At 49.6% G+C, this 16,273-nt stretch overlaps 1 protein-coding gene across 2 annotated transcripts in view; it reads right to left on the minus strand.

The window, feature by feature from the left end:
• The window catches only part of PHC2 (polyhomeotic homolog 2 (Drosophila)), a 113,898-nt gene that overhangs the window by 42,600 nt on the left and 55,025 nt on the right, over positions 1-16,273 (minus strand). Inside the window, exons 2-5 of one of the 2 annotated variants that reach the window (XM_010836948.1) lie at positions 6,654-6,872; positions 3,900-4,058; positions 2,777-2,854; positions 2,165-2,329 (exon numbers count right to left, since the gene is read on the minus strand). In XM_010836948.1, coding sequence (XP_010835250.1) covers positions 2,165-2,329; positions 2,777-2,854; positions 3,900-4,058; positions 6,654-6,818 — 567 coding nt within the window. In that variant the 5' untranslated portion in view covers positions 6,819-6,872. Of the gene's footprint in view, positions 1-2,164; positions 2,330-2,776; positions 2,855-3,899; positions 4,059-6,653; positions 7,006-16,273 lie in introns of those variants that run through there. The other variant, XM_010836947.1, reaches the window with a different exon arrangement.

The following is a 16,273-nucleotide window of genomic DNA, read 5'->3' on the forward strand; positions in this document are numbered from 1 at the left end:
CCTGAAAATCTCAAGAGGGTCCTCAAGTCCTGATCCAGGCCAGGCAGGGAAGGGCCAGGGCTAGGGGGCTGTCCTGGGGCTGCACCAAGTCAGGTGTACTTCAGAAGCCTCTGCCAAGAGCTCACCCCAGAGAAGGGGCCAATAGTGATGGCCGGACACCCTCGAGTCCGTCTCTGCAGCATCCTGGGGAGCAGGGCCCCTGGGCTGAGACAGATGCCCTGGAACCATGTTCTAAATCTCACCTGCAAGTTCTGTGGCAGCCTGAATGGGAGGGGAGTTTGGGGGAGAATGGATACATGTGTATGTATGACTGAGTCCCTTCGCTGTTGACCTGAAATCATCACAACATTGTCTGTTAATCAGCTATACCCCAATACAAGATAAAAAATTAAAAAAAAAATCTAAACTGCTCTGGACTCTAGGTGTGGGTCAGAACAGGACTTTCTGCCAGAAGGGATCAGATTAGATTCTTTTGCCCATTTCTTAGTCAAATTTAGATTAGGCTCTGTGTGTGTGTGTGTGTGTGTGTGTGTGTTTATACATGCATGAGCAGAGACAACAGTGCTAGAGGAACCAAGAGGAACCAGCTTGTACTCGTGTCTACATCTCCTTGCATGGCGAGCAGGGACTGAGGGTCTCTGTGCGACACTCCCACCCTTGTGAGTCCAGCTCTGGACATGTATATGACAGCATATCTGCTCCTCTGAGTGAGGGCACCCCACTCTGGGGAGGGAGGTGGCCAGGCTCCAGGGCTCCAGTGGGAGCAGTTGAGCCAGAGAAGGGATGGGGTGAACTGAAGACAGAGCAGGTGTGGGTGGTGTCACGTGGGCTGCCTGGCTCCCTGGAGAAGTGGAAGCCTGGTCCCCATGGGTGTCTGAGGCTACTCCCCAGGAATGGAGCTGCACCTCAGTGAGTTCAGAGTCAAGAACTGACGTGCTGGAGCAGAACCAGAAAAGTTCCCAGCGTCAAGCTCTGGCCACAAAAACTAAGCGAGGGCTGGGGCCATACAGCCTTCAGGATGGTATGTCAAGGAGCTGGAGGGAGAACAATTCAGAGCAGGGCTGGGAGAACCGGACTCAGAGTGGGCTGAGCCCAATCTAGACCTAGACCTGCCTGCTTCCTTGGGTGAACAAATGCTGCTGCTTTCCTGGGAAAGTCTGCTTAACTTTAGGAACCCCTCAGCTTCTTATGGGCCTCTGTACCTCTTAGGGACAGGTGTCAAGGCGGGACTCTAGGTATGCGTGTGGAGGGCTGATATAGTACATTCGGCCCGAGCAAGCCCACCTGATGAACGTTTGACTGGGTGGCCCTCATGGGAATGGAGGTCCGGCTGGGAATGCAGTGGTGGCAACACAGTTCCTGGAGCTGGTGGCCGCCTTCACCACCTGGGCTGGAATGCACTTTTGGCCCTGAACTGCTGCTGCTGCTGCTAAGTCGCTTCAGTCGTGTCCAACTCTGTGCGACCCCAGAGACGGCAGCCCACCAGGCTCCCCTGTCCCTGGCATTCTCCAGGCAAGAACACTGGAGTGGGTCGCCATTTCCTTCTCCAATGCATGAAAGTGAAAAGTGAAAGTGAAGTCGCTCAGTCGTGTCCGACTCTTCGTGACCCCATGGACTGCAGCCTACCAGGCTCCTCCGTCCATGGGATTTTCCAGGCAAGAGTACTAGAGTGGGGTGCCATTGCCTTCTCCATGGCCCCGAACTAGTGGTGGCCAATCCCTGCAGGATAGTCCCAGCGGACTAAGACCCCACTTCTGCAGGGTATCGGATGTTTGTGCACTTGCTTGTCTTATGTGTCTGAGGGGACAGACCACCTGGGCACAGACCCTTGCGTTCCCTATCGTAACTAATTTTAGGGAGTGGTTTCTGATAAGAGGAGGATAATTCTGTTTCACTCTCAGAGGGAAAGGAAAGGAGGCACCATGGGTAACTTAATTTTGGCCTGGAACCCTACCTTTCTTTGAGTCATGGAGCCACTATCAAAGCTCCCGTCAGCCTTCCAGGCCGCCTTCTTTATGCCACCCCTGCTTTCCTACCAACTGTCCGCCTGGTGCTTCTTCCCCACCCTTCTCTAATTGCCACCCTTCTTTAATCGCCCAGCTCCCAACTTCTCTGCCTCTGTCCTCTTGGCTTACCTGAGCCATGGCCCAGGCTGGGGACTCACCATCTGTGCCCGGAGATACATCTGTGCTTGGCTTGCAGTCAGGGCTGGAGAAGACGTGTTGCCCAGAAGCACGGCCTGCTGGGTGATGCCTGAGGCTGCGGCCGAGTTGACGCTCTGAGCCCGGTTGATGAGCTGGGCTGCTGCTGGGGAGGCTGCCAGGTTGATCTGAGGAGAGAGACGCGTGCAGTAGGAAACAGGTGCTTCTGCGGCTTAACTGCACCCCTTCATCCACTTCTTTCTCTCCACCTCCTCTGTTCCTTGGTGAGCTCAGCCTTCTTTAGGACCGGCTCTGATTCTTGGGTCCTGGATCTCCCCCCAGCACCGCTGCATCTCTGGCCTGTGTGCAGTGCTGTCGGAAGGACCCCATGGGAAGAGGGCTGAGCCGTGAACCAGGAGCCCTGACGTTGTAAAGATGACAGGGAGTTACAAACAGAAATTAGAAAGTGGCACACATTTTTTTTTTTTCTGGAGAGAGTAATGGATTCCAGCCATGATTCTACATGACTGAGGATTCACCACCGTTGCATCTGGAGGCTCATGAGCATTTTGGGCAAAGAGGAAGGAAGTGGTCCTGGAACCGTGGGCTTGGCCTGCTGCTCCCACCCTACTTACCGAGGATGACTGGGCAGGGGCCTGTGCGGACACACTGCTGCCGGAAGTGCTCCCTTGTCTGTTGGCCACCAGGCTTGCCTGGGAAAGAAGAATCCTTGTCACTGAGGCCCAGATCTCCTCCAGCCAGGCCCTCGGCCCTCATCCACCATGGGATGCACTGCAGGGCAGTGATGAGGAGTCATGTCCTTACTCTGGCTCATCTACAGGCCCTCAAGCAAGTGCCTCGGCTTCCTCTTTTATACAGTGGGGACTGCTTGCAGGATTGCCGAAAGGCTTACACGAGGCCGAGCATTTACACAGAAGCACTCCAGCTGTCAGCAAGGACCATCACCCATGCTTCCAGCTTTCTTCAGCCCCTCACCCCGCCCCACTCTATTATACCCGCCTCACAGGCTCCCACATGGCGAGCTGGGCACAGACTGTCTGGAATGTCCAGCCTGTGCCCTCCCCTTGGCCAGCTTCCTCTCATTCTTCAGTTCCTCCAGCAGACATTCATTCATTCACTCAATGTTCCTCTGGCAGACTTCATTCATTCATTCACCGTTCCTCCAGCAGATAGGCCCCCACCCACCCCCGGACTAAGGTGGGCCTCCTTGTTACTCCTCTTTGGGAGAGCTTGTCAGCACTCTGGTATTTAGCTACTTTGCTTTCTTGTCTATTTGGATTTCTGTCTACTTGCTGTCTCCCCACCACAAGCTCCAGGAGGACAAGGTCCACGGTGCACCCAGGGCTGACATGAACTCTGGCATACAGTAGGTGCATAAGCATTCTGTTGACTGGATGACTGAGCTCTTCTCAGCCACTGAGGGCAGACAAGTGGGCTGCATGGGTGACGGCCTTCTCCTGTGGATGCCTTCTCGCACCCTCAGTCCCCTCCCTGAGGTGTGGTGTTGTGGTGAGGCAGGCAGCCGGCAGTCCCTCCTTGAGCCTCTGCTCGAGAGCTCTGTGGACCCCAGGGGAGGTCCGAGCCTCCCAGAGCCTCTCTCCTCATCTGCTGAAGGATGCAGATGACAGTGGTGCCTACTTTGCAGGGCTTCCAATGAGGAGGCAGTTAGAGAATGTGTGGGAGGGGTGGGGCACCTGCCTCCTCCCCCACTTCCTTTGGTGGCATCCTCGGTCTCACCTGCTGCACGGCCGCCAGGCTCTGGAGCTGGGTGCTGCTGAGGTGCTGCTGCTGCAAGGCCGCCGTCTGCAGCATGAGGTGCTGCTGCTGGGCTGCATACATCTGCTGCAGGTACTGGGCCGCTGTGCTGGGCTGCCGGTGCAGGGCCTGCTGGATCACCTGCGGAGGGTGGGGCGGGGGAGGGAAGAGCCCCTTCTGCAGTCAGGCCGCTCCAACCCCTCCCCCCGAATGACCAGGTCTGTGATCCCCACTCGCCAGGAAGCAGGGGAGATGGCTGTTTGCACAGCTCCACACGTTCCCACCTGATCTATTTCCACCTCTCTTCAGGGTACACTGTTCTGTCTGGATACGGGCAGCACATGCCCCTCCAACAACGCTCAGGTCAGGAGACAGGAGACCTGTGCCACCGGGTCCTATGGCAGGCTTGTTAGGTACCCTCCCCACCACTCTGCAGCCTCAGATGAGAGTAACAGGCCCACAGGGGTGATGAGGACAGAGGGAACCAAAGCTCAACAAGGCAGAGAGGGGGGAAAGGGATGGGAAGAAAGACACAAGCTGGAAGTGGGGGCCTGTTCCAGCCAGCCAAACTAAAATCTGTCCAAGGGCAACACCCTCCTGGCAGGGTCTGCCCCCAGCTGCTGAGAGGTCCTACTGGTCCCTCAGGAGCCTGTCTCTCTGGCCTTGCGGAGCAGGGATGCCACAGCCACAGAGATGCTACAGGTACAAGGGTGCTGCTGGAGCCGTAGGATGCTGTGCTCCCCTTTTACTTTCTCCCTCCTCCTCTCCATTGCTCCCTCTCTCAAGCCACCATCTCCCGCTAGTCTTACTGCTATTCCCTCTTTTCGGATGGGACTGGTTGAGCCACACTCTCTGGGAAACAACAAACGGCTGCTCTTTGATCCCCTCCTCAAAGCCTCTCCTCCACCCTCAGGAACAAGGAAAAGCAAACACCTGTCCTCCAGCCCCGAGACCCTGTATCTTCTTCTCTATTCTCCTCCTTTCTTCCTACCTGGTCACTCTCCTGCCATCTTCCCAGGGTTGGGGGTGCCCTACTTGGGCCCTGGCCAGGCTTTGGCCCACTTCCCACCCTTATTCTGCTGAATCCCTTGGCTACAGGGCTGCTCCTACCCTGGGTTCTGCCCCCTGGCAGTGAGCCTCCAGTCTAGCTCTCTTTGGCTCAGAGTGATTTCCAGGGGCTGGTGGCTCTTGGACAAAATCACTTTGGGGCTCAGATTGGGGGTTTTATAAAAACAGGCTGATATCACAGATTCTCCATGGGCTCTGGGGTCTCCCCAGATACCCTTTCCACATACCATCTCCTCCATACGCTTCCTTCAGTGCACTTTCCCCTCTGAGGTTCCTGCTTTACATGTACTCAGTTCTTCTTATACCTGTTCTCCCCGTAATTCTTTCTCCTTATTCCCTTTATTTAGCCTTTCTATTTTCCTTAGACTCTTAAAAGCACCTCCCAGCATCCAGATAGCAGTGGCAGAGACAGACTCTTCCTCCCTGGAGGATGTGAACGAATGGAAGTAGGAGGCACCCCACTGGTTCTGCTTGGGTGTGGAACACAACTTCGGGTCAGTCCACTTGCCAGAGCAGAAATCTCAAATCCCTTTTGCCTGGAATTGTGGTGAGGGGCAGGAGGGGCAGGGGGGCACCTCCTAATGTCAGCAGCTAGAAACGCGCTAAAATACTCATGTGCAAAGGGCCAGGGGAGGAGGCTCTGGAGGAGGCGGCAAGGATGGAAGCGTGGTGCTATTAAGTGTGAGATAGCTAGGAGAGGAGACTCCAGAGTATCTAATGGGGTCTGCTCTAGCTAGATTTCTCGGGCTCTCCCACCATCTGCTGTGGCTTGCTCTCCATCGCCTAATCTGGGCCTAGGGCCAAAGCAGGGTAAGGACACTCATCTGGTACATTCAAACTGCAACAACGAAGCCATCAGAAAACACATTTCTCTGCTGTGGTCTTTCTTTTCTGCCTATTTTATCCAGGAACTTCAACCAGACATTGTAGGGAATAAGAACACAGGTTTGGGATGGGGGTGAGGGGTGAGGATCAGGTTCAGCATTCTTGTCTTTACCTGCATGACCCTGGATAAGACACTACTTTCTCTGAGCCTCAGTTTTCTCAACTATAGAATTGTGCCTAATAAGAACCCTCCTCCCAGCTGGAGGAGAAGATAAATAGGCAAAATGCTTTGGATAGCATTCCGATGGCAGGCAATGTGTGGTCATGACTGCATTTTGGAACAGTGTGTAGTCACCCAGAAGGCCTCACGGATGACGTTTTGCAAACCACTGCTTTAGGGAAGAAGGCAGAAGGCTGCAAAGACAAAGGGTTGTTTGGGGGTCCTTTTTGGTCCTCTGTGTGTTAGAGACTTCGAGTTGCCATGGGGCAACGGTCACTTAGATAGTGGGTCTAGGTTGCAGCTGAGCTGATCCTGATCATTTTCTTCTGTTTGCTAGTTTCACTCGTTTGCCCTTAATAATTTCACACGCATCTCCTCCCCACATGGCCCTGTGGTGTCTGAGTCACCAGGTAAGAAAGGCATTTTCCTGCTCTGCTAAGTATTTCCACTCTCCCCAGACCTCCTTGAGGGAACCCATCTCGCATCACTGCTTCTCCAATGATGCACAGACATCTGCCACTAACATACGCCCTTGTGCCCATTCTTGACTTGGCACCCTGGCTGTCCGACTGGACCACGCCAACACGTCCTCCTGGTTAATGAGTAGTCAGGTGGCACCTTACCTGCACAGTCTGCCGGTCAGGAATGCCGCTGTACACAGAAATGTGGGGCCCCGTGGGCCGGCCACTGCCCCCACTGCTGCTACTGCTGCTGCTGCTGCTGCCGCTGGCACTGCTGGTGACACTTGTGCTGCTGGGTGTATGGGGGACTGGCAGCTCGTCCTCCATGGCCTATGGGATGGCACAGTCAGGGTGCTCAGGTAGCGGATGAGCAGGCAGGTGCTGGGAGGAAAGAGGCAGAAGGGAAATGCTTAACAAACTAGAGAACACACAAGTAGGCATCTGTCGCCCCCAGCCTGTGGTGGGACCTCTTCTGAACCGAGGTCTTGAGCCACCCCTGCCATCAGGACAAGGCTCGCGAGACGAGATGTGAAATCAGGTCAGCCCGAATCTAAACCTTATGATCTGTTATTCTGCTCGGGGAAGTGAAAGACAGCCAGGGAGGACCCCCTGTGATGGGCTTCCTTAGGGGGCATCCTTCGCACCAGCAACCTGTTAATCAGTGGGTGGAGAAACTGGACATCAGAGAAATTATTACTTGTCTGTATTTACACAGGCAGTTCTCGAAAGAAATGGGAATTAAAAAAATCTAGAGAGAACAGAATGAGAGAAAGAGGCAGTAAAATAAACTGTAAAAATAAATTATTTAAATGTGATATATGTGACAAAGTCTTCAGCTGAAATGCACACCAGGATCTCACATGTTGTACAGCATGGCCAAGAAATTTTTAAAAAAGAACAAAATTAAATTTTAAAAAGCTAGGGGAAGTCACTGCTTAAGGACCAGGTCATGAGTATTGTTTGCTTTGCTTTTGTATTTGTCTCGTTTGCCAAGACAGAAGAGCTTCGAGTATGTTTGGAGTCTGTTTCCTTCCCAAAGTACTCAGTGAATGCTCCCCGGTCTATGCTGAGCAGGACACCATGTTGAGCAATGTGGTGAAAACCACAGGCTTTGGAGTCAGAGAGACTTGGGTTTGAGTCCTGGCTCCGCCACTTACCAGCTGGGAAGCCTTGGCAAGTCACCCTTCTCTAACCTTCTGTCTTAACCTGGCAGACACGAGACTGATGGATTGTTGGGAGGATATTAACGATAGAGTGCTAAGTGGGGAGTCGAGCATATACTGAGAGTTCCTTATGCACTGGCCATTGTGGTTATTAAAACTGTCCCCAGCCTGGTTCCCACTGTCCAGTTCCAACAGATCAATCCTCTTCCAAGGTGGAACTGGCAGAGTCTCCTGGAACTTCTATCCTGGGCACTAAGGACGGAAGTGCCAGAAATTCCTTCAGGGACCATTGTATGCTTGGGATTCAGAACTGGAAGCTGTGCATCCCTTCAAGGCAATGTGATGGGGAGTGGAGAAGAACTGAGAAAAAAGGAAGGAGTCAGGGGAAAGTCATGCCCAGGTCTCAGGTCAAGTTCCTCTCTTTTTCTTCTTTCATGCTATTCCTAAAAATCCTAATATATATGTGTGTGTATAAGCTTTTCCTTCTACCCACTCCTCCCTATATCTAAAAACCACACTTCTTCGTCATTCTATCATAGAATTCAATTCTCTGCTTGCAGATTAGGCCAACTTAATAAATGAAGAAAATAATAATATATTGAGAACCTTAGTGCAAAGAACTAAAATAGTCATTAATAACACCCTGCCATCTTCTTCTCAACATGCTCAGTTTGGAGGTTGTCAGCATTCCTCAGGATGCTGTCCTCAGACTGGGCAAGTTTCACCACGGGCTGCACAAAGTATGGGTGAAGGCTCAAGGACAGGCAGGTTGGAGGTGAGGAAACCCAGGTTACTCCCAGCGGAAGGCAGCAAGTGGAAGTTCAGAGGCCTACGGCTTCCAAAGCAAAGCACACAATACTCGTGACCGGGTCCTTAAGTAGTGATTTCCCCTAGCTTTTTAAAATTTAATTTTGTTCTTTTTAAAAAATTTCTTGGCCATGCTGTGCAACATGTGAGATCCTGGTGTGCATTTCGGCTGAAGACTTTGTCACATATATCACATTTAAATAATTTCTCTCCTGTATGAATTTTCTGATGTCTACTGAGGTTTGAGCTGTCAGTAAAGGTTTTGCCACACTCAAACAAAACATGTGAGATCCAGTTTCCCAGATCAGGGATTGAACCTGCGCCCCCTTGCATTGGAAATGTGGAGTCTTAACCACTGGACTGCTAGAGAAGTCCCTCTCCTAATTTTTATGTCTGCTTTTACTGCCACAGGGCAAGGCCGCCCTCCATGAATTCTCTTTGTTGTGAACTGCACTCAGCTCTAGGACTCATTTTGGCCACTCACTTGTTAAGAATGCTTATGATGATAATGGTGGTGCAGGCTGATGAAACAGCAAAGCCAGCAAGTATTTCCTGTGCTCCGCTCAGTTGAAATTTACCTTATGTTCTATGGAAGGAAGGGTTGGCTCAATAAAAAGCGACAGACAGAAGGCATACTTCTGATCTTGCAGAAACTGACAACCTAGTTGTAGAGATAAGGCTCTGTTGGAATTAGGAGGCTTACCAAGCAACAAGTCAGTAAATGAGAGTTACGTTCAAACTTGAAATATCCCACAGAATCTCAAAGTCTTCTTTTAGTTCAATGCCCACCTCCCTTTTCCAAACTGTTGACCAGAATTGGGTTTCAGTTCTTGCTTTGCGTCCCACCCTAGGAAATCTCAACGGAAGTAGTACACTTATAGACATAAACAAATAAAATGAAACAAGGCAGCAGCCACAGCAAATAAAGGAGGGGGCAGGCTACATCCTGAGTGGTCAGGCCTTGGCTTGATTGTGTTTTTGCAGTGGCCAGGGCAGATCTTGGGCACAGTGTACACTCAATTCTTGATGAGAAATAAAAGACAACATTCTAAAGACGGCAAGGCATTTGTTTATGGAAAAACTGCACAGGCAAGATAGCAGCTGCTCCCCATGTGAGAGAGAGAGAGGGAAAGAGAAAGAGAAAAAAAGAGAGAGAGAGAGAAAGAGACAAAGAGAGAGAAAGAGAAAGAGAGACAGAGAGAGAAAGAGAAAGAAAGAGAAAGAGAGAGAGACAAAGGGAAAGAAAAAGAGAAAAAAGAGAAAGAGAAAGACAGAGAGAAAGAGAAAGAGAGAGAGAAAGAGAGACAGAGAGAGAAAGAGAAAGAAAGAGAAAGAGAGAGACAAAGGGAAAGAGAAAGAAAGAAAGAGAGGGAAAGAGAGAAAGGGAGAAAGAAAGAGAGAGAGAGACAGAGAGAGAAAGAGAAAGAGAGAGACAAAGGGAAAGAGAAAGAAAGAGAGGGAAAGAGAAAGGGAGAAAGAAAGAGAGAGAGACAGAGAGAGAAAGAGAAAGAAAGAGAGAGGGAAAGAGAAAGAGAGAGAAAGAGAAAGAACGAGAGACTGACTTCAGCAACATGGGACACAGTGTTTCCTGAACTCTCTTGCCTGTCTGCCCGTTTCTTCTGCTCCCAAGCATGCCTCTCCCTCCTCTCTTCTTCGCCTCAATCCTGGCTTCTGCACCCCTCTTCTGTCTTGTTGACTTTTGCCCCCAGCCCCTGGTTTCCCCATTCTTGTTGCTGCCCCCTCAACCCCATCCTTTCTCACCCCCATGCTCACAGCTGCCCTCCCTCCCCCCGCGCCCCCCTCACCGTGTGCTCACACTCACCTCTCCTCTAGAATAGTATTCCCCTCTCCCTCTCACCCCCATTGTCCTCCTCCCATGGACCCTGACTGGCTACTCCAGTTACCCAGAGGCGCTCTCTCCCTACTCCTCCCCTCTGTTTTCTCTCCCACACCCTCTCCCCGATGCTCACTCTTGGTCCCACTCCCCGGGCTCCAGCTCCCTCTTCTCTCTCTTGCGGTCCCCCTGCCTGGCTCTGTCTCTCCCCCAGGGCTGACCAGGCACATCCTCTTTTTCATTCTCAGGCACATGGAGAGGAAGGGAGACTCCCTCTTCCTCCCTTTCTGCTGGCTGTTTCTCTCTGTTCTAGCTCTCACTTTTGAAGGCTACCACTGTCTCTCCAGTTTCTCTCTCTCTCTCTGGCTCCCTTGCAGTCTCCGGTGGAGCACAGAGGAGGGAAGAATAGACTCTGCCATACAGACTAGGGATCACTTCAAAGGAGAAGTAACCTTTGAGCTGCCCAAACCTACACTGTGTCTCTGCTTTCAAAGCACGAAGCTGCCCAGTCCTGCCTTCCACTCGTCAAAACTTCTAAAATGTTCCCCAATCAACACGTTCCTAGTTTTCCCACAACCTGAACCTCTGGTGAGCATCTACAGCATGTGAGGTATGGTTGCTAAGTACTGGGAACTGAAAGGAGACACGGACCCTCATTGCAACATTCATAACTTTTGGAGACTTATCAGAAATGATGACACCTAAGCCCTGTAGCCCAGAAAAAAATGCACAGATATATAAAAAATGTGCTTACAATTGTAGAGGTTAATGAATCTTTAGAAGCCTGCCCCTTAACTCCTGACTCCCTTTCTTAGTTGGTGGGGATTGGGCATAAAGTACAAATTTAAAAATAACAATAATGTTGCCCACCCTGATATGAGTTCCAAATGCGTGGTAAGAGCACACGTACTGGCGTTCAGAAGAGTGGTGTGTTGAGGGATGTGTGCAGTGTGGTGCAGGGAAAGAGAAGCAGGGTTTCCCTAGGTTTCGCACATGCAGAGTAGTTACTGCTGCAGGTGAACAGATCACCAGCCTTTCCCTCTGCCCATTCTCTGGTGCTCAATCGTCCCAGGAGAGGAGACATGCTAAAGAAGACAGAGCATGGATTTAGGAGTCCAGTAATCCTGGCTTTGGGAATGCCAGCTCTACTGTGACTAGCTGCATGGCCTTGGGCAACCACTATCTATGTCCAGAATTTTCACCACTCCAAACACAAACTCCATCATCATTTAGCAATAAGTGAATGTCCAGCCCCTGATGAATTCTAATCTACTTTCTATCTCTATAAATGTCTCTTCTAGATATCTCATATAAGTGGAATCCTGTAATATTTGACCTTTTGTGTCTAGTTTATTTTATTTAGCATGTTTTCAAAGACTGGAGAATGGAATGGCAACCCATTCCAGTATTCTTGCCTGGAGAACTCCCAGGGACAGAGGAACCTGGTGGGCTGCAGTCCATGGGGCTGCAAAGAGTGGGACATGATCAAGTGACTAACACTTTCATGTTTCGCTTTCACTTTTCAAGGTCTATCCGTTTTGTAGCATGTATCAGAATTTCATCCCTCCTTACGGTTGAATAACGTCCCATTGTATGTATCTATCACATGTTGTGTATCAATTCATCCATTGATGCACACTTGGGTTATTTCCACGTTTTGGCCACTGTGAATAACACTGCTATGAACATGGGTATACAAGTACCTGTTTGAGTCCCTGCTTTCAATTCTTCTTGGGTATATACTTAGGAGTGGAATCGCTAGACCATAAGACAGCATATTAAAAAGCAGAGACATTACTTTGCCAACAAAGGTCCATCTAGTCAAGGCTCTGGTTTTTCCCGTGGTCATGTATGGATGTGAGAGTTGGACTGTGAAGAAAGCTGAGCACTGAAGAATTGATGCTTTTGAACTGTGGTGTTGGAGAAGACTCTTGAGAGTCCCTTGGGCTGCAAGACGATCCAACCAGTCCATCCTGGAGGAGATCAGTCCTGGGTGTTCACTGGAAGGACTGATGTTGAAGCTGAAACTCCAATACTTTGGTCACCTGATGAAAAGAGCTGACTCATTTGAAAGGACCCTAACGACAGAGGATGAGATGGCTGGATGGCATCACCGACTCAGTGGACGTGGGTTTGGGTGGACTCCGGCAGTTGGAGATGGACAGGGAGGCCTGGCGTGCTGCGTTCATGGGATCCCAAAGAGTCGGACACGACTGAGTGACTGAACTGAACTGATGGGAGTTCAATATTTAGCTTTCTGAGGAACTACCAAACAGCTTCCCTCAACTCCATTCTTTGATATTCCTGTTGTCCCTACACCATTTGGTCATTCTCTCTGTTCTTGGGCTCTCACAGTTTCCCCTCTGTTTCTCAATGTGGCATATGGACGCCCATGAGCTGACCCTGCCTGCCTCCCTGGCCTCACTTTCCACACCACACTGTCACTGTAAACGGCATGATTCCCAAAGACTTGAAGTTTTGGACATCTAGTTATTTCTGACCTCCGTGCTTTTACTTATGTTACTCCCTCCTCCCTGTAATGCCCGTCTTCCATTTGTCACTAAACGAGCTCCTCAGATCATCAGAACAACCTGAGGCTCTTCTGTGAAAATTTTACTGAACACAGATTCCTCTAACATTTGTCTTGCTTACTTCAAACTAGGTTTTAATTTCTCCCTTAGAGCCGTCCAGTTGGTTGGCTATTCCATGACACTTTGTGCTTACCTCTCTCCTAGATCTTGTAATGTCATGTCACATGAAACTGATCTGCTTATATGTCTGTCTTTCTCACTAGACTGTGAACTTCTGGGGAACAAGGATTATATCCTGTTTTCCCATTTATACCTAGTGTTTTATTTCATAAATTTTTGTTGAACAAAATTGCGTGAAACATACCATACTCCATCCTACTTCTTGCTGGAAAGCTTTGATTAATTTCTATCTCATCTGCAGAATTCTCACCAACTCCTTTAAAGCATACACCACTGGTGTTTTAATTCCAGTACCTTCCATCAGTATCTGCACTAAAATATTGATTATTTATTGAGCACCTATTATGTATCAATCTCTATAGTAGATGCTTTATAAATATACATGATCTCTCTTACGGGATAGATTTTATCCCAATTTTGTCAATGAAGAACTTATCAAAGTAACTTATCTACGGTCGTCACAGAACTGGGATGCAAAACTCAGTCTGACTCCAAAGCCAGAGCTCTTCCCACACTACACCCTCTGAGATGTCATTCATGATGTCAGCTTGAGCAATTATTTCAATGACACTGGCCAAAGTCTATACCAGAGCAAACTAGATTTTCAGAGGTGGCAAAGAATTGTGGTCACTGAATTTAACCCCTAATTATTAATTAATGTCTATTAAATATTGCATACTTACAAAACAACCTCTCTCTGTATATAATATGGGCTTCCCAGGTGGCTTAGTGGTAAAGGATCTGCCTGCTAATGCAGGAGACGGGAGTTCATCCCTGGGTTAGGAAGATCCCCTGGAGTAGGAAATGGCAACCCACTCCAGTAGTCCTGCCTGGGAAATCTCGTGGACAGAGGAGCCTAGCAGGCTACAGTCCATGGGGCTGCGGAGAGTTCGACATGGCTGAGGGACTGAGCACGCATGTATATAATATACAAAGGATAATACGCAAGGGCACTCACTAATCAATTTAAGAAATCAAACATTACCATAATCCCCCTTGTTTTCCCTATGCAAAAATTGAAGCCTAGCATTTGGGGAAGTGAGTCACTTAAGGAGACTGGGCTTTGCTGACTGTCCTCCAGAAGCACGGACATGGAGGCATCCCTGGCAAACCTACTGGACCTGTGGTTGAATTTGCTCAACTGGAGGACTGGAGTTTGTCCTAAGGAGAAATCTGAAGCTAGGGTCCTGCCATATGTCACTTTCTCACTGGTCTCCTGGTGGAAAGGAACTAGGGTTAGAAAGAAACAGAATTAATTAGTAAGCGTAGAACAATATAGCAGCTTCTAGACATTTTTGACTACAGTCCACTCTTTGAAGCCAAGCTTGCAGGGCCTTCTGCCCCGAAGCTCTGCTCTGTGGGAAGCAGCAGATGCTCTGAAGGCTCATGGGAGCCACGGAGGCACGGGTGGAGTCTCCTTACACCCCCACCCTGGGGCCCCACATGAGAAAATCCGAATACTTTAAACTTAACTCGGCTTTCAACATTTCACATACCCCTATTCAATTTCCTTTTCAATTCCTACCCTTATTCCTCCCTTCTCCTAACTAGTTCCTTACTTCTCCCCCAAGGCCACCCATCCCTGTGGACTCCCACTGCAAACCTAGCCAGATCTGGTTAATGGCTCACGTCTAGAACTGGTAGTCTGTTTTTCTCGGGGTTCCAACTCACTGTGTAGTTTTGTGTGAGCTGGCACTCCAAAGGCTGTGATTGGTACTTTAGTCATTTCCCCTTCCCCGCCGTGAGGGACCACTTTGAATGATATGCTGACTGTAACTGGCTCCGATAGTGATCTGATTACAGGTCCCTGCTGCCCAGAGGGCCTGAGACCAGCAGCTGGAGAAACACTGATGGTTCTGCCCTCCCAGGAGCCACCAAGTCTGGGGAACACTAGGCTTTTGTCCCGAGGGTCAGGGAAATAAATCCATTTGCCGCGGATTACAGCTGTGACCGGGGTTCCAGGGAAGTAGAGTAGAAGAAACTGAAAACAGAGCTCTCCAAATGGAGCTTAAAGCCTTGGGGGTGGAGTGGGGTCGGCTTCCCCTAATGGAAGTGGAGACTGACTGATGGGAGATGAGCAGTCTAGTGCCCCTCAGAGGCTGCTGGCGAGGGGATGGGGAGTTTGAAGAGGCAGAGGACAGTGCTCTTTGCTGCGGATCTGCCTCTCCTCTGGCTGCTTCTCTGTCGAGGTACAAGTCAGTGTTAGCAAAGTGTTCAAGCTCTCTAGACTCAGGGGCCCGAAAGGAGAACTCCTTGCACTTCCCTACAGTTTCTGCATCAACATAAGTGTCCTGATTTGCACTAATGTGATTAGCCTCTGGCAGCTGTCTGAGGTTACTGATACACTGGAAACAGCCCAGATGGATTTAGCTCAAACTGCTGTGAAAAGTTCTTCTCTCTCCCCAGTCCTCTATCTGTCGTCTCCTTTAGTGTCTCTAGAAACCCAACTACGTAAAAGAAGGCCCACAAAGGCAGAAATGAAGGATGAGGGTTTAAAACTGGTCGCGTAGTCCTAGCCGTCAAAATGGAACAATTTCACTGTGAAACAGAACCCAACAAATAAAAAAAAATATTTTTAAGAGACACACTGAGAGATGCGGTTTCAATTCCTGGGTTGGGAAGATTCCCTAGAGGAGGAAATGGCAACCCACTAGGTATTCTTACTTGGAAAATTCCATGGACAGAAGAGCCCATGGGGTCACAAAGGGTCGGACACGACTAAGCACGCCCATGGGATGCATCTCTTTTATTTTGTACTTGGAAATAATTTTAGATTTATCAAGTTGGGAGAATAGGCAAGAGCTCCCATATACTCTTATGAACCACAGTATAATCATCAAAACCAGGAAAGTCACATAGATACACTGTTATTAAACAAATTACAGACCATATTTGGTCCTCCTTTTAGTCCTTGGAATGGGCTTCCCTGGTAGCTCAGTCAGTAAAGAAACTGCCTGCAGTGCAGGAGGCCCGGATTTACTCCCTGGGTCAGGAAGATCCCTTGGAGAAGGAAAGGGCAACCCACTCCAGTATTCTTGCCTGGAAAATCCTATGGACAGAGGAGCCTGGTGGGCTCAGTCCATGGGGTCACAAAGTCAGACACGACTTAGTGACTAAACCACCACTGGTCCTGGATACCACACAGCATTTGATTTTCACGCCTCCTCAGTCTCCTCTGACCTGTGACAGTTTAGTTCTGTCTGGTCTTTTATGTTATTGACATTTTTTGATGAGAACTGGTCAATTATTCTCCCGACTGTTCTTCAA

This window comes from Bison bison, unplaced genomic scaffold (genome assembly GCF_000754665.1).
Source record: "Bison bison bison isolate TAMUID 2011002044 unplaced genomic scaffold, Bison_UMD1.0 scf7180017864068, whole genome shotgun sequence".
Lineage (NCBI taxonomy): Eukaryota > Metazoa > Chordata > Mammalia > Artiodactyla > Bovidae > Bison > Bison bison.